This window comes from Paralichthys olivaceus, chromosome 12 (genome assembly GCF_024713975.1).
Source record: "Paralichthys olivaceus isolate ysfri-2021 chromosome 12, ASM2471397v2, whole genome shotgun sequence".
Lineage (NCBI taxonomy): Eukaryota > Metazoa > Chordata > Actinopteri > Pleuronectiformes > Paralichthyidae > Paralichthys > Paralichthys olivaceus.
The window spans coordinates 9473078-9491811 of NC_091104.1; the positions used below are offsets into that span (position 1 = coordinate 9473078).

General features: G+C 41.7%; 1 protein-coding gene across 5 annotated transcripts in view; it reads right to left on the bottom strand.

Moving 5' to 3' along the window:
* Positions 1-3311: 3311 nt before the first annotated feature.
* dtnbb (dystrobrevin, beta b) overlaps positions 3312-18734 on the bottom strand; it is a 33425-nt gene continuing 18002 nt past the window's right edge. For 2 of the 5 annotated variants that reach the window (XM_069535762.1, XM_020098219.2), the window contains exons 12-21: positions 17530-17604; positions 13584-13674; positions 11937-12025; positions 11441-11554; positions 10402-10498; positions 10057-10077; positions 8420-8579; positions 8081-8170; positions 7798-7851; positions 3312-7045 (exon numbers count right to left, since the gene is read on the bottom strand). In XM_069535762.1, the coding sequence (XP_069391863.1) occupies positions 7020-7045; positions 7798-7851; positions 8081-8170; positions 8420-8579; positions 10057-10077; positions 10402-10498; positions 11441-11554; positions 11937-12025; positions 13584-13674; positions 17530-17604 (817 nt within the window). In that variant the 3' untranslated portion in view covers positions 3312-7019. The remainder of the gene's footprint in view (positions 7046-7797; positions 7852-8080; positions 8171-8419; positions 8580-10056; positions 10078-10401; positions 10499-11440; positions 11555-11936; positions 12026-13583; positions 13675-17529; positions 17605-18734) is intronic. The other 3 variants (XM_020098220.2, XM_069535763.1, XM_020098221.2) reach the window with 3 other exon arrangements.

An 18734-nucleotide genomic window follows, 5' to 3' on the forward strand; every position in this document is an offset into this window, starting at 1 on the left:
GGTTCAAAGGGCACCACCACGAGGCCTCAGAGACGCCTTCATTTACAGGTTTAAATATCAGCACCAAGTTTTAACACTCCCATGCTTCATTTCTGAAATGGACAATTTAATGGCCTGAATGTCCCCTAATGACTGCTCTGCTGGGCCTAAGTGCACCTCTGTGAAAAGGGGGTGGTGACCTTTTCTAATTTACACTGGCTCCTTCAAGTCTGTGTACAGCAGCGACCCTCGTACAATTAGTTTGTTTATGTTGATTTAATAGCTCAGGTGCCGCTGGTAAAGACCGAGCAGGGAGAGCTCTTCATGGTTTTGAACCTTTTGAGGGATATTTCTTTGACCCCATTGACCACCTCCATCATGTGCACATCTGCACACAGCAGCTGCACCTTTGTGAAAGTGGTGTTTTTTAATATTGCTAGGTGATACTGGAGGAAAAACCTGGCTGCATTAGAAACGTGGTAACACAACAAACCAGTACACAAGAGTTTTTATGTTTTCTTGTTTCCTAGCAGTAAATGAAGTGTCAGTGAATTTACTATAATGATGATATCTTCTACCATCAGTGTCATTCTTTGAAAAAGCCATAACAAATACAACAAACAAATACACAACTGACAAAATGAGCACAGGAACACAGGAACATGTGGAGACTTCCCATTTTTAATTTGCTTCATTTATGGGCCCCCTGGTGGTTGTGGGGCCCCAAGCAGCCTTGCAATTCATTGATGCCTCAAGCAAGTTATGCAGCCAATTGTGAAGTGAAGCATATGCCCCTCTATAGTTATCATTCAGATTATTCTACAGGTTACATTTGCCTCCTGAGACTCATATACTCTAAATCCTATGTCTCATCTTCCACACTTATTCACAGTGAGTGGGTTTATATAAATCTGGTTATGTATAGCACACACTCATTTGATGTATTTTTGTGCACATAGTGAGATGCACGTACATGAGTACATACAGTGTGGTAATGTGGTTGCTGCTGACATTTGCACATTAAGCACATTCCATTTTACAAACCTCAACTACCGCTCCACACAGGCATCTTATACCAGTACATGTACAACGGTTACATACATTTTATTTGCCTTTGCCATTACTTGTGCTCTGTCATTTGTCTTTTCCTCGTGTTGTGTGTACTTGTACTTGTATTTAGGGTTAAATACAATTGGGCACAATCTGATCCAAAGAAAAGCAATTTTTAAGTTACACAATACGACACAATGTTATTCCCTCTGCCAAAGAGATGATGTTTTCATCTGTGTTTGTTTGTCTGTCTGTCTGTTGTTCACGGATCATGCAAAAACTATCCTGGAACTTGAAAGGATGTGGTATCGGTCAGAAAAAAACCATTATAATTTGGTGCAGATTCAGGACTTTTTGTTACACTTTCTTTTAAGTTGTGAAAGAGAAGATTTTTCTACATTTTCCTTGATTTCTCAGCGATTAATTCCTGGATCATGATGTAAAAAAACAACAATTTACATGTGATTTCATGGGAAGACTGTTTGGCCTTGGAGGAGGTGTGCAGTCCTTTAGTGCCATGAAAAAGATGGACACATGAGATTAATTTGGGAGCTGTGATGTAACGAGGATATCAGGATTGTGGGTTTTTTTCATAGAAAGCAAAACAACATGGAAGTGTCTAAGAAGTGGTGAAACTCATCAAGCAAACATCTCCAACGTGTAGCTGGACAGTCTTGTGCCTCCTGTGTGTAAAACCTCTGGAAGTTTCCTCCAGCTTTATCTTGCACAACTGAAACTAATGAGAAACACGCACCAAAAGAAACCTGCAGTTTATGTTCTTGAGAACGTTACCTCAGCCAAGGTCAACTTGGCTTTCTCTGTTACTGTAGTCCCCAATTTTTGTATTTTTCTAAAACCTCTTGAACTTGGGAACCGATGAACTATTCTTTCCTGCACTCTAGTTGTAGCTGCTCTCGCAAAATAAAACAGACATTCATGCAGCTGTTCAAAAACCATATGAAAGTGATGAACACAAACAGCCTTTGTGGTGTCTCATGTGTACAAACTGATACCACAATGAAATGTGAAAAACATGTTTGAAGTATGTGCACACATGAAACAATCTTACACATTTCTTATTGTCAAGCATTTCCAAATAAGCAGCCCTATAGTCACAGTCCTGGCTGCCCATGTACGTATTTTAACTTAAATCTACATGTATATCAAAAAGGATGTGGGAATATGTAGCAAAGTCCATGTACAGCCTCATAGATTTTATCCTCTGGGCAGAATCCTTCATCTGGCTTCACATCTTCATTTCATTTCCTGGAGTGCAGCTAGAAAAAGATATCAAATGTCAAATCACTTTCATTCCATGAACCCCGCAGCGGCATCTATCCCGTGCACGCCCACTAGACGGAGACACAGCGAGGTACATGTTAAATGCAGGAGGGCTCACAGAACAACTCCCTGTGGGGGCAGGTTGAGGACGTTTAGGGGCAAAGAGGGAAAGAGAGGAAATGTATGTGAGCTGCAGGTGAATGTGGTTCACTGATCTGGGAGCAGAAGCGTCTCCTCTTTTAACATTTCCTGCTGAAATGTGGTGGAGTCAAGAAATGAATGAAATCCAAATCATGACTTCAATATCTAAATAATAACCCCCAATACCTCCAATACCTAAATCATTTTCTCCTGATAAGATATGAACATTATAAGTAAATACAATCACTATTGAATACAAGTGATGATGGTGGAGGAAGTAGATTGTAGAGGATTCCATTAAATATAGTACAATTTACCTTAAAGCAAGTTATATTTATATTTTACTCACTATGCAGAATAGTAATAGTAATATTACAGTATTCTTACCGGTGCATTTATATGTACACGTTATTAGATTATCTAATATTTTGACACAAATTATGCTGCCATTGATATACAATCAATGCTAAGTCGGTATTTCCCTTATGAAACCACAAGTAAATCCACGAGATCTGGATTTTTATTTTAATCTGCTCCAAATTGCTCACACTCATAATATCAGTCCTGTGAACATGCTTGACTTTTTTCATCAAGATCAATTGATTATTCTCTAGGAAATAAACTAACTCAGGTCTGCACTAAAATTTAATAGCAGACACTTTCCCCTTTGACATATTGTGAGTGGAGGTTAAGTGGCAGATAAGCCAGTGGGTTCATTCAGGAGGATAAACCCCTTGAGATGAACTATCTTCTTTGAAGGCATCCTAAAACATCTTAGTTAATTTAAACAGTTCAATTAACACAAGTTTCTTTAAATTCTGGTCAAAAAACTCAACAATCATGACACAACTCGTCCGAGACATATTTTAAATCCTTTTAATATATCTCACATTTGATTTATTTACAAAAAAACTGTGGCTTTGTGACATAAAACTATGTTTTGTAAACTCAACATGAGAAACATATAAGTACCGGTAGCGTAACCATACAGAACACATACATAGATAAATAACATCAGGGGAGCGCTGTGGCCGAGGTGGACCTCTGTGCACATTGTCTCTCTGCAAACAATAAAAGGATCACAATGTATGTACCTCTGTATGATCGGCTGTGTGTTACTTCTATTACCCCAAGTTTGGTCTGACAGGGTTTTACAGTATTGCCTCTGTGTTGGTTAAAATGACATCAGTCTATCAATAGATCTGGAATGTGTTTTCTATCTGTGTTGACTATTGAATATGGGTTTCTCCAGCAGATTCCAGCAGCGGGAGCCCTTGGATGTGAACGTCTCCAGGCATTCTGTGAATAAACTATGAGCAACAACAACATACTAATGCAGATATACTTGGATATATACCTGACACACAATGTCCGCAACAGTTTGGCACAAATGTAAAGGCTGAGCATTTAACTTCCCCGCAGAACACAATAAATAAATGAATAAGAGCTCCAGTCACACACTAAAAACGCCGACATGAAGGCCGATAGATCGTCTTATTTGCTGAATGGTTACTTTTTTTTTTTTTTACAGCACTTTACAGAACAGCTACAGGCACAAACTGAAAGAAATGAAAGAAAGCTGAGTTTTGCATTTCAGTGTGAGGCCAGAAGGGGAAACCAGTGACTCCTTAAAGTTTAATCTGTGCATTTGAATAATTTCTGGACCATTTTCAGCTGAATTCAAATAAAGTGTTTGACAGCAGAATCTTTATCTGTGGTGTTTTCTACCCTTATTAATCACTGGGCGACTATGCAAGTGTGAGGGTGCATGTGCATCTGCGTTAAGACAAACTCATTACATTGACTATACTCCACTAATACTGCAAAACCAGAATAAGAGCAGTGATGGCAACACAGAGCAGAACAGAGAGAACTGAATGAAAATATCACATTTAGATCGACGATAACAGAGGAGCCTCTTTTTCTTCTTTTTCTCGACACAGTGTAACAGGTTGGTGAAACCTTATACGTAGCTTATAGAGCAGGCGTATACTGTACAGATCCCGAAACAAAAAAATTATACTTCTCGATACTCTTTTTTTAGTTTGAGATGAACGGCAACACTGAAAGACGGAACACATTGAACGAGAAGACAAAAAAAAAACATAAAGACCTGACTCAAAATAATCCTCTGTGACAGACAGCTCGCATTACTTCTCAGTGAAAGACACAAATTCACACACAGACAAATTATACCCGACAGCATGCTTCATTAAATAGCACTTCAGAAAAACCCCTTCTCATAATCCACATTCTTCACCCGCCGTTTAATCACTCGCTGTTGTTTTCCTCCGAATGCTTAAAGAGTTTCATCCCAAAATGAGACAAATCGACTGGTGAAATGAAAGTAAATGTACCACTTCAGATGGTCCTATTAAAACTTTACGACGAGCAGCTTGAAAACTTGATCCATGATAAACAGCATTTTAGAATGAAACCTTTCCTTTCTGCCTTTAACTTCTCATCATTAAAGGACATCCCCACCGCATTTCACCTGGAGGAGCTCTGCGGTCCCTGAGCACCGGCCGTCATTGCACATAAACATTTTCAAAATTCCCTTATTAACTAAATAAAGCTATCAAAGCATTTCCTACTTGCTCACGACTACCGCACATCCTCACATACCGTGTTAAGTGTTCATTTTGCAACTCACAATGAAAACGCGACGCCTAATTCATGACTATTAAACATCCTGAGGTGCTTCCCTACACTTGGAACAATAAATACTGAGGCTACCAGCTATAGTCAGGAGGCACCGTGCTGCGTCGAGTGTTAACAATGCCCTTCAGGTGAGTCAGTTAAGTTTTCATTAGGAGGAAACTTCAGTGTAGCCCCTCGGTTTTCTCTTAACCGCACAGCCCTCTTATTTGCAAGGGTGGCTCGCTGAGAGCACAGTAGCAGCAGTAGTACAGTGTGTGATTCAGCGAGTGTGTTTACATGCACGTACACAGTATTCTGGAGACAGGCCCGTACTGTATTTTTCTACTTGAGGTCAGAATGGGGATCAGACAAGCACTCAGAACTTCCACTGGAACGATGGGAACAGCTGGACAGACCAAACGATTCTGTAAATGTCCTTGGTATCCTGGTGATGGCTGCTACTACCAGTTATTTTCATTACCTTTTATTTTCTTAAATCATTTCTTTTGAACGATTGAAGGAGTAGTTCAACATTCGGGGAAATATTTGTAGAGAGTTAGATGAGAAGATCGATGGGACTCTCATGTCTGTAAAAGGTCGATGTGAGACAACAGCCTGGAGCCAGTTTAGCTTAGCTTAGCATGGACAGAGAAAGCAGGGGCTGGCTTTATAATGAAGCACAGAAACGTTTTTTGGTGGGGGGGAGTTATGTAGCCTGGCTGGTAGACTCAATGAGACAATGAGACTTGTGCAAGGCCAAGGAATGTAAATCAATCAAGATCCAGGAATTATTCTCTGAGGAATCAACAGAAATGTAAAGGAATCTTGAAATGTTAAAGAAAGGTTTAAGGGTGTTTCCCTCAAGCATATCACAAACTACCACTAAACTTCGTGGTAATCCGTCCAGTAGTTTTTGTGTAATCGTGCTCACTAACAAACAACACAAATGAAAACAGAACCTCCTCGGTGGCGGTCAGAGTTCAGTGTTTTGTGTGACCGAGAGTCCAAAACAGTGTAACCCTGGTTTTAAACTCACTCTGATACAAGACGTCAGATGTAACATAAACTGTATATTGTACATGGTCCTTTAAATGAAAATTAATAAAAGATTTCAAGCAATCATGTTGTTGCTCACATGCAGTAACTGTTCTAACTCTCCGATAGAGTTTTCAGTTTTCAGTTTCCAGTCTGAGCCAGTCAGCCGACTGCGTCCTGGCTCCAGCCGAACAGACAGACAGGAGCATTTTCCCCGAAACGTTGAACTATTCCTGAAAGTGAGACTTGACAGCATCGCACTCCAGAACAACGGATGGTGCAGTAAACACACTCAGCATGAACTCTGAGGCAGGACTCTTCTGACACTGTCATCATAAACCTACAAAGAGCTGGCATAGCATGATGCAGTACCTAAATCCAGACATGAGTGCAACTTCATGCAAAAAGAATAAATTAAAAACAAAAAGAAAGAAATAAAGAGCTACTCGCACTAATCATACAAAAGCAATGACGGGGAACATGTTGTGAAAGAGGGTCATCTCGCTCCATGTCGGGGGGGAGGGCGTATCCGAGGTCATGTGACTTACAGTATTTTTTTTTTTTTTACACAGAATGACCTGCTGCAGTGGAACAGTAGGGGGGGGGGATCACAGCAAGCCATTCCTTATAGCAGTCATGAGGGAGATCGTGGGTACTTACAGCAGTTTTTTTGTTTACAGGACGACACACACACTCGCTAATTAAACACATCTTGCTACCTGCAAGGTGTGAAGAGACACTTTTTTTTGTTCACATAGTGAAATCCTGTAGATTACAGCATGCATTACTCTACGTGCTACTGCCAGGGTTCTTGTTGTTGTTGTTGTTGATACCAATTCTTCAAACTTGATGACTCTATGTCCTTACAGGATGGGATGGTGCTTTCTTTCCCTTCAGTGCCTCTGTAATCTCACTGTGCCTGGACACACACACACACACACACACACACACACACACACACACACACACACACACACACACACACACACACACACACACACACACACACACACAAACACACACAAATTTAGTATTGCTGCAGACTGCACACCCGGGATAAATTTTTAAAAAATATGTGTATATGACTCTGGAGCAATGTGGCTCAAGTCTTTACATATTCTTTGCTTTTGGATGCAGAGGTTGCAGCAGCAGCCCCCATTATAAATAAGTGCCAAAGTATATTATTGTCTACAAAGGTGCCGGGCAAATATTTAACTCTACAGACCCGATAATAAAGTATATAGTTGAATGGTAACTACGTCTCATTCATGTACTTTAGGCAGCTTGTTTTCTATTAAAATTATTAATTGCCATAATTTTGCCATAATTTTATTAAATCACATTATCTCAAGGTCACAATATTAATTATCCTGTTATCTCGTAAAATCCGTAATTTTTTTCATCTATTATCTTCTTATCTTGACTCAATAAAGCTGCAGTAGGTTAAATATGCTCAACATATTAATTAGGTAGAGTTCCTACTTTGCTCTTCATTGTGCTTCAGCTGAAAAAAGAGAGGATTCGTGTGTTTATGTTTTGTTCAATCTTAATGTTCGACACAAAGATTTCTTTGTTCAGCTTTTGAGTGGTTTTTATTTAACGGTATTTAAAACAACTGGCTTTGACAGGTTCGATTATAAAACGATTGTATTCACATGAACCTGGACTCACCTCTGTCCCCACCGTTCCTCATGTTGGCCTCCTCTTCCTCTCCCACGTCGTCAACTTTAAAAAAAAAAAAATAAAACCCCAGATTTCAGTGACAATGTTTTTGTTCGCTTTGTTAAAGACTTAAAAAATATCTGGGGACACATATCAGATGCAGGTGTAAGAATGACAACAATTTCAGAGAAAGATAAATTCTTTAATAAAGACTCAAACCCAAGAAACAAAAGAGGATAGAATCCAGATGTTAAAACAGGCTTTTGTCATAAAACATGTGTTGTGGACTGACCTGAGTGCAGCTCTTTCACCAGAGATGACATGGTGTTTGTGATTGAATCAGCAGCAACTAATAAATCATTCCGAAGGTTTCTAGGTACACCTGGGGAACAGACACATGTCAAAATCTGATTAGAAACACGTGCAGGCTCTAGTTCTGCAGTGAAACCATGTGAAAGTGTAAACAGGCAGAGGCGGCTGAAGTGCAAATTGTTAACTTATGTTCACTGAGCACGATTCCAAAATGCTACTGAGGTCTTCCTCCCACACCGACATTAATTACTCAGGACGTTATACATTTTTGCATGAGATTGCAATGAATGTTTTGTTTCAGGTGTCGGTTTCGACTCACCCTGAGCGAAGGCCTCGAGCACGTCCCCTCCCACCCCTGCCAGGCAGTCCTGCGGTGTGTGGGTTGGGGTGGAACCAGCTGAGGTGGAGCGTATGGGCATGGGCATGGAGCAGCCTGCGCCGTGACTGGGGGAAGAATGAGGAGAGCCTCCGGACTGGGACTGCAAGAAAATAAAAGTTACAGCATCATTAGCAGAGAGCTGAGTCTTTAGCATCATTAGCAAAGAGACTGCACAACGCCACAGTATCCACAGTCAAACATTAGAAAGAACTCCTGCACATTTTATACACATACTTCAGGAATGGACAAATTACGCAACAACACAACCTTGATTTCTAAATCTATACGGCACAATTTAGAAAAAACAGCCTTATATATAATATTATTTCTACTTATTGTACATAGTATTTTATTTTCTTACTTTATTTTTCCTCCTGCGCAAACTACTTCCTCAACTTCTGTGTCATCTGTGAATTTCCTCTATGGAGAATTAATATAAGTTCATCTTCTCTTCTCTAATCATATTTTATCATCAAATTAATTCATCAACTCAAAGAACGGGTTTGTACCACAGAGTAGTCAAGGGAAATAAAGTCAGAAATTGTACATTTACAGGAAGAAAAGTCATAATTAGGCTATGTTTGATTTTGGAGGGGGGATATCAGAAGGTCAGCCTGTCGTCTGCGTTAAAATGAGGAATATAGAGCATGTTGGAAAGTGACATAAGCTTCACATATAATGAATTACTTCCACTTTTAGGTTAATCACTGGAGTTTTGTCCCACCTGTAAGATTTTTGAAAGTGTGTTTTTCAGTACACCCTGGAGAAAAGTGTTTTATTTATTTTCAGACACTCTGGATTATGTTCCGAGGGAAAGTTGGAGTGAATTTGGGAAACAAAACTATAATTATCCAATTAATCTCTTCATGGACAAAGCCAGTTCTGGAACAGCTGCGTTCCAATGAAGGACGCCGTGGTGCAGTCACAGATTGCAGCTTTAAGAAGCGATGACCTCTTTGCTTTTAAAGGTGACTTTAAAAAACCAAACACACAGATGTGACCGATCTGAATCCTTTTGGGGCCGAACAAACAAAAACAACGGTGTAAAGGCAAAAGAAAATCTTCTGCTAATCCTGCACTGGCTGGCTGCACTCAGTGTCTCTGTTGTGCACCTTTACTGCACCGAGGGGGTAATGAGAGGCATGTGTGGGCGAGCGGCTGGGGCCTGTGCTGAGTTGGGAGCTATATCTCACGGAGAAACGATGACTGTGTGTCTCTGGGACTGGTGCAGGCCCAGGTCGATGGCTCGGAGCCAGGCAGCAGATGGCCGGCCAGACTGCAGTCACATTAGAAGGGAGGTTGTTAGTGCCGATGAAAGGAACAGGTCTCTGACATTGGGGCTAAGAAAAACACGGCTCTCTCAAACTTGTTTGCAACAATTTTATAGATTGAGTCTCCGTCTGGATAAGAGGACTAGATCAGTGCAGCCCAGTTTAAATAGTGGAGTCTTATCATTTTCTCTAACATCCTTGTTGAAAAGGATCTTCTCAACCACATCTGCATGAAGGGAGGCGTACGGAGGCATTAAACTAAATGCTGTGACTGGAGCCTGTCAGACTGAATTGAGGGCAACTTACAGCCTGCTTCTGCTCCTCATCCTATCAGCCAGCAAAGGTAAGCAGAGAGAGAAGGAGAGAGCAAGAAGAGTGAGAGCAACAGAATTAACGCAGTGAAAGGAAGGAGTTCTGCATGCACCGTACGGCACATTAACAAAACGCAAGATTGCTGCAATGTGTCGGTCGAGGAGAATTTAAAGCGTCATCAAACATACCAACAAGCCTTTTATGATAGAATATGTTATCAGTGACAAAACCTGGAAAATGCCAAAGAGCAACAGCAGGTCTACATCTTATCTCTACTGGTTCAGGGGCCTTTTCGTCCCACTTAAGTGCTAAACCCCTGCACACAGGTGATGCTCTCACCTTTAGCAGCCTCATGAGCCCCTCCAGCTGCACCATCAGCTCCCGTCTGCTCTCCTGCAGTGCCGACATGCGCCGCTCTAGCTCGTCCTTCCTGTGTCTGCAACAGGAGGACAGAGTTTAAAAAAAGAAGTTCTACCTGGATACACTACTATAATATCTTTCACGTAACTCCTACCTTTAATTTTAACTGGTCAACAGAAATGCTCTGTACTGTGGTGCAAGTGGCTTCAAAACATATTTTAATGAACATGAATTTGACAAGATTGACGAGGGCGGTTTCAAAGGAGATATACAATTGATCATTTTTTTCCTCTCATGCAAATGCAGAGCTGGTACAAGGAAGAGAGATCGACTAGTTCCTGAAATTCAAATTATATTAAATTCAAATACTGAAATTGAATTTAGGAGAGAAAACCCTGCCCACAGGTCGTCTGAGTTTAAGACTCCTGATTTAATGTGTCCGTCTCTTTTTAGTGAAGACTTCAGCGTATTATCGCCCTCTGGTGTTCACAGTGTGTCTGTAGCCATCATTTGTCACATGTTTGAATTAAAACTGGGGGAAGTAATAATCATTAAACAAGTTTTTTACTGTTTACCTACAACAATCATTCAACAGGCAAAAGAATGTGAGGACGTTGTAAAAATAAAGATTTAAAAGCATCAATCATAATTAAGTGTGTTGAAGGGCGATTATTATTAATATTCATTACTCATTATTTAGGGCAGACCAGACAAATAAGAAGTCATTCAAGGCAACAACCGCTGTAACATGTCCTCACAGGATGAGTCTCATCCAAGAACTAAACCCTGGGGTCTCGTTGTCCTGCCAGCATGATAAATGCCTACGCTGCAAATTAAAAAATAACACCCTCCTGAATTAGGGGAGACATTATTTCTACTTGAAGAATGAGCTCGGCCCATATAAACACAACAGCCCTGCAGTGGTTTTACTACTTCATTTTCCTAATATATACCCTCGCTCTTTCTTCCCATTCTTTCATTGCACAAGAGGAAGATGCTGTTGCAGCTGGGACCATACCTGAGGAGCCGCAGTTCAGTCAGAAGCGTGGGGTTCTGCTGGGCTTTCTCCGGGGTCGGCTGAGAGGCCTGTTCATGCTCCAGACGCAGCCTCTGGATCTCCTGCAGGATCTCCCTGAATTAGTCAGACAAGGTAATAAAAGATATTCCTTCATTAGTCCCGCAGCAGGGAAACTGTTCAGCAGTAGTGGAGAGGAGACTCTTTGAAAGTAGTACATTCAAGTCTATTCTCAAGTATTATTAGCAAAACATACTTAGTTTTCTGTTATACATTATATTTTATATATGATGTACCTATAGATGAAAATACATTACAGTTCGAGCTTTAGAGGTACTGGTAGGCCCTGTGACATGCAGTAGAAGTATGAAGTAGCTGCAGTAGTAGTAACTATAGTTGGATACTTAAAGAAATAAATGTGCTTAGTTATACCACTGCAAATGAGTCAACACAAAGTTATGTGTTTCCACTGGATAAATGATGGTTTAGTGAATTGTACCTGTTTTTGTTCTCCAGCTCTGCGATCAGCTGCCTCTGCTGCTTGTTGGCATCAAAGTTGAAACTCAGATCTGTTGGAGGACACTGTTGCTGAAATTTTAAAAAAAGATCATAGAAAGGAATTAACAACAGTGACAAAAGCCAAACACCAACAGCTTCCCTCTGACCACAGTGAGCAGTAATGACTCTGCTGCAACAGGGAGTCATTTTAGGTCACCACAGCTTTTCTTTATCATTCATCATACTGCAAATAGAGGATCCATCAAACCCTAAACCCACAGTAACCCCACATTAACACTTTCTGACTTGGAATGACTTTTGTCAATCCAAAATAGTATATAAAGATTTATTGCAAGCTGAGTTAAAATCCCAGTCGTTAAGATTTTTTGTGACTCCAAACCACATTTTTGATTTACTCATGGGGAAGTCACAGTAAATAAATGCATGCATGTGCAATATAATTTAATCATGTGAATATCAGCCTGTTCATTCTCAATGCACCGGATCTGTTTCCATTTAGTGCTAGTGCTAATGCTAACCTGACATTTCCTACTGCAGCTGCTTCACATTAAAAGAATGCGACCGGCACACAGGATGCAATGCATTGTGTTTGTCACTGTGTTCAGAGCCGACTGTGATCAGTTATTAATGATATGTCTCCAAAACCAGACAAAATCCATTTCTTGCATTTTAAATTTTGGTTGGTGAGTAATGGAACAAGAAGGAGGAGCCACAGTGACACGTTCAACCAATCAAACGCCTTTCACTGTTTCCTGCTCATAGACTTTAAATAAAGATGGACGACATAACATCTCCAAAAGTGAAGCCAAATCATCCATATTGCCCCCTGGTGGCAGACTGCACAATAGCATCCTCTGTGTTAGCTGATGGGACCAAACTAAAAAGTCGAAGTACATTTACTTCTGGTAAATTTGTATGTAATTTCGTATTTGATGCTATAAAAAAGGTGGTTAAACATTGCGATTGACGGATGAGACTGAATCACATGGGTTGGACGCTTGTATGGGAGGGACTTCAATACTACAGCTCTACAACATGGCGACTAACGTCAAAAGCACAAGATGGTGGAACCCATGTCCAGGAAATTTTGGCTTCATTTTTGTAGAATGGGACGGAAGTGGAGATGCGTCATCCATCTTTATTTATAGCCAGTGGTCCTGCTATTCTGTGGGCAGCATGAAATCAGATCACAGTTGCAATCTTAACTTATCTATTAAATCAATGTGATTTGTTTGGGTGCACTGTATGAAAACACGTTAGATGCTTTTCTGTTGAATCTCTAAAGAAGCAGCTGCTTAAGAAGAATTTGTCATAACCAGGCCTGAAATCTTAAGGATTAAACTCTTACAGAGATGACAGGTGTTTCCTAATTCTTGATGTTTCAAGAAAAATGATCAAATGAGTAAAACTGCAGGAAAATGATAAAGCTCATCTTTCGTGTTCTTCATTATTTGACTGAGAACCACAACAGTTTGACTTATAAGTAGTTTTTAAGCTGCAGATTCAACGCTAGACGAGGTTCTCCAGCCACAAAGTGTAGTGCATAACAATAAGTTGTCAGAGCATTAAACGTGAAATGCAGGTTGACTGGAGACCACCCCGGGGGGGCGTTCTGCAAGACACTCACGGTGGAGTTGCCCGCCTCGGCTGCCAGGCGGGCAGCGTAGCGAGCGATGAGGCGGTGCTCTTCATCTAGCCGGCTAGGACTCTCCAAGACACTGCCCAAAGTCAAAGACAGAGAGATACATCACGCACACACACGACACTGAGTCCGTTGTCAAAAGCTCTTATGTAAGTAGAAAGAAAAGTTTGAGCAGTCAAAGTGATCATGTAAGAGAATTTGCATGAAAAAGGAAACTTTATAATTGAGGTGACCTTAATTTATGACACTTGGCTTTGACTCCAGTGTTGACAGACAGTCTGAGTTAATTGATCATAACAATGAGCGGAGATGGATAGGAGAGAATGCAGCATGCCAAATGCATTTGCGACCGTGCCAATGCCCATGCTGGCCATTTCATCACTGACTGGAAATGTCAAATACGGCATGAGACTTTAAATGATCACGGGCGTGGCATATGGCGTGGACAAATGACTGAACATATGCTGTCCTTTCTCAGCAGCCGGCCTGGAATGAGGAGTGAAGGGGAGCTGAAATGGTGCCGAGCGCTATCTAACTACGACTGGTGAGCGATGATTAAGATCATTAAACACAATCTGGCTTCAAATGTGGTGCATCAACAACTGCAGCCCCTGCACGCTTCACTACCCAGGCCCTGAAAAAACACCAGCAAACCGGCTTCTTAATCAACACTCGTGTTCAAATCTTATCTTTCTCAAAGCAAGATTTTAAAAAAGGGTTAGTGTGATGAGATAATTTTAGCACATCGCGGCTCCTATCGCTTGTTTAAAGAGTTTTCTTGTTTCATTGAAGTTATCTAAAAATACTCTGCAGATCATTTGACATGTTTCAAGATAACGTCCACTGACTCAAGAGAACTCTGCAAAAGGAAAAAAGGGAAATCGCACCAAACTCTAAAAGCACTTTTTTTTTTTAGGGAGGATGTCAAAAAATGGAACACTTTCTAAATAATTCACCGGCTCGTCCTCGGGCGAAGGCATTGACGCAGTCTGAGTTTCTTGCAGGATAAAAGTAATACATTAACAAGCATCGAGGAGCTGCTCGGGGTCGGCCCGGGAGAAGCTGTGACCCTACACAGACATTTGGGGTTGGACTACATGTCGGGATCTGTGGGCCATCAGTCTAGATGCTGCCTCTGGCGTCGCTTCTTCAGGGAGTTTCCCAGCGATGCCAGAGGATCCGTGCCATGTCTTGGACCAAGATCCATGAACTGCCTCGATAAACTGGCATCGTTCCCGGGTAGTTTTATTTTAGTCACACATTCTTTCTTTTCCTTTTTTACGCAAACCCAATATCTCACACAGTGCTGGTCCTATTTTGGTAAGAAACTGATCCTCAATGCTTCTTTCGACACTTAAAACTATAAAGGTCAAAACTCTGAGAGGGGAAATATCTTCTAACTGCATCTCTCATTATTATAGATACATGCATGTATGGGCGAGAGGCGGGGCCCACCCTGGACATGTCGCCGGAACATTTTTAGGACAAATATATACCCTAACCCATTCACGCTCACAATCTCAATTTAGACATTTCCGATCAACCTAATCCACAATCTGCATGTCTTTTGAAAGTGTGAGGAAGCCAGGAGAAAACCCACACAGACACAGGAAGAACATGCACACAGGCCAAACCAGGATTCGAACAGGGAACCTTCTTGCTGTGCCACCGTGCCGCCCTACATCAAATACATTCTCGGGTTATCTAATTCTCTTTTTTAGGTCTCAGTTTTGGTGGGCTGCTGACTCAGTTCATGTCACCTCCCCTCTATCTTCTCAAGCTTGAGACAGCGTTTTCTTTTGTTATTAAAATTTTATCTCCCGCTGCCGTGGTTCTGCATGACTAACAGGTAATAAATACAGCGGCGGTGGCTCACCCTTGGAGGACCAGCGCTATAGTGAGAGATTGTCTTCGAGAGAGAGCGAGGGAACAGATGCCATGTCAGCAGAGCAGACGGTATCAGAGAGCAGACTGTGATGCAGGCTGTAACGCTCACTTTTCCTCAGACATTCATTTTCAAATCACGCTATCGTGAATCATGTTTTTGTAAATTCTGTCTTTCATGAAAAGTGGAATTTGAAAGGGTCAACGCACAGACACACAGCTCTGGTGCTGCTCTCCAGATCGGGGCTCTTGGATTCAGGCAGAGCCACAAGGAGCTTTGCATTATTCAGAGGTGTCATCTTTGACTCACAGGCAGGCAGGCCAGGGCAGGGTAATTCTAACACTAGATTATTAACAAACCAAATGTGACACAAAGACAGCCTGGTAGCAACTGGTCCTCTGTTTTCTGCAACCAAACCTCAGTGAAACCTGCTCCTTCCCTCCTCATTCAACACCTTATCTGCCGCTCTCCAACAGCATGCTCAACACAACCTATTTTGGAAGCGTCACACTGGCTTAATGCGCAATTCCTGCCCCAAATATGGCAGCTTTGTAGTTGTTATGCCCGCCTGAGGCAAACAGCATCCTCGGTGCATGACATCTTCCCAAAGCAGCTCTGACTCACGGAGCAAAATGTCAAGACAAAGGTTATCAGGCTTCTTCATTACTGCCACAGTGAAACGAACCTCAAGAGAGCAGTGTCGCCTTCCACTCGTACGTGCCCGCAACACGTGACGTCTTCCACTGACCTCCACGGGTCTGGAAGCGAGGGATCGTTTTACCGCCTCGGGTGTCCCCATCTCGTCAGCTTCCTTCAGACCTGCTCTAATCTTGACACTGTCAGCCCACGGAGACATGACTGCACTGCACAAAATGTTCATCTCCGCAAGAACCTTAATCTAGTATTGATTGTGAGCATCTCATTTTTATAAATACAGAGAGGAAATCTTCCAGCAGTGTTCGATGGTTAAATTGTCTTTTAAATCGACAATTTCTAGTGTGAGGTATCTTATATATGATAGAATAATGGCATGGCCTCAACCTTTTTTACAATTTTAAGGCTCATTCTTGCTGCAAATGGACGTTTCTTTGCAGTGTGCGCTCTGTCCTTCGCCTGCCTGGGTCCTTGGTGTAGTACTGTATGATAACCCTGCCCGGAGGAGCACAAGTGGGGGAGATAAAGCTGCCATTCAGTCTCTCTTTCAACTGTCTACAAAGCCTTTGTCTGGATTTCAAACCTGATCTTTAAGAAGGTGGATGGTCACACCTCTATTATTTCTGTACAGTGGACGGTGACGCCACCTCCCTGCTAATGTGTTGTGGGACGTCCCGAGTCCCTGAGCGCTTCCATCTTGCAAACACAAATTGCAGGAAAGATGTGACGGAGAGACACCGATGCACAACAGAGAAATTCATCCTGCACGGACCTGCAGGACAGAGAGCAGAGTAAAACTCCCCTCTGCATGCCCTCCATTATCAAATTCAAAATCACAATGGTTCATTACCACGCTCTGAGTAAACAGCAAGAGAGGTGGCCTTTAACTGAGAGGGGCTCAAATGAGGGGGCAATTAGGCAGCTTTCACGGAGCGGGCGCCTGCTATCTGCTTACATGGTGAAGGCTCCAATTCTATCATGATCTATTTGTCAAATCAGCCATTTCAATAGGAGCGCTCACACACCCTTCATGACAGCGGAACAAATCTCCCTCTAAAAATACACTCACAAGGGCAATGCTGCTCGGATGCAAAAAAATGTGTGTCAAGTGTGAGAGTCAAGTCAAGTGTGGAGCAAATAACATCTGTAATCTTTTTGTTGTAATTTCTTCTTGTTTCCCCCGATTAGAAGATGATGCATCACCTTTTCTGAAGACAGCCTGAATTCTGTGTCATTAAACAGATTTATTTTGTAGGCGTGCGACTTAAACTGACATTTTGTCGTCTTTAAGGCAAAAAAAAGGGTGATAATCACATGTGGGAACCCAGTTCTGTGGAATAATCTGAAAACACATCCTTTTTTTAAAAAGACATTATGCCTGGGGGTGCTTACCTTTTGGTAGGAGTAGGTGCCCCAGAGGACATGAGAATTGTGTCGTTCATGTTGTTGGCCACTGGTTTCGGCTGACTAAAAGACAAGATTAGAGGTCTTTAATGCTACACTGCAGAGGCCTGTGGTGCTTGTCACCAGGGAATGGAGGAGAGGGCATTTGCATTGTATTAATATTCATAAATCAGTACAAAAGAGGCTGAGAAGGGAGGCAGGTGGCGATCATTGCAAACTCCAGAGTGGTGGATGCATGTTGTCCTCGTGCTAACTTCAAACTGTCATGAAATAATTGGCTTTCCCAGCAAACAGCAATCTAGATGTTTTCAGGCTATTAGCTTAAACTAAATTAACACGAGCAAAAGCGACAACAGCCGACAAGAAATCTAATTAAAGTGGAAGCCTGTGAAAAACCAAGAAAGGTGACATTGTGGGAGGTAATTTGTGCAAGTAAACAAAGCAATGGGGTCCATCTGGCGGCCCCCGATGAGCTCATCTAAGCCCACGGACCACAGAGTCTCATTAATGGATCAAAATATCTCCCCGCGCATCTCAGGTGCTCTTTGCGTCACACTTCACCCGCCACAGAAAAGAGCAGCCTCTCGCGGCTGCACTGGATTTTCATGTCTCTGTAGTTGCATCTCCTCAGTCTGCACGTATTTATCTCACTGCAATGACTCTACTGTATCTGACTGTTTTATTTAAAGCCCTCATTAACACATAAAAAGCAACAGCATTGTGTCCAGTAGAGCGTATGCGTCCAATCAGCATTTTCCTTTTGCCAAATCCAACTATTTATATCCACATTGTGCAGAAGATTGTTATCAGCATGAAGCACAAAAAGCCTTTTTCCCCCTCTGGTGCCATAAAGTGCCTCAACAGTGCAAATTTATTTTTCTTCTGAGTATTATTGTGCTACTACAAACAAAACAGAAATTGGAGCAAGAAACAAAACTGCACACTTTCTGCCCCACTAACGATATTCAAATAATTTGCAGTGTTATTTGTTCACAAACGAAAGTACATATTTCCCTGCATTAATGAGGATGCTCAAGGGGGGGAGTGTGTTCTTTTTAAAGACATGCTGCGATTATTGGTTCATGCATTTAAATTTCCCTCAGGACGGTGGCCTCACAGATTTAAAAGAAAACCACTGATGCTCCTCAATGACAAGGTCAACAGTGCCACTTTTGAAGTTTCTGAGGCAATTG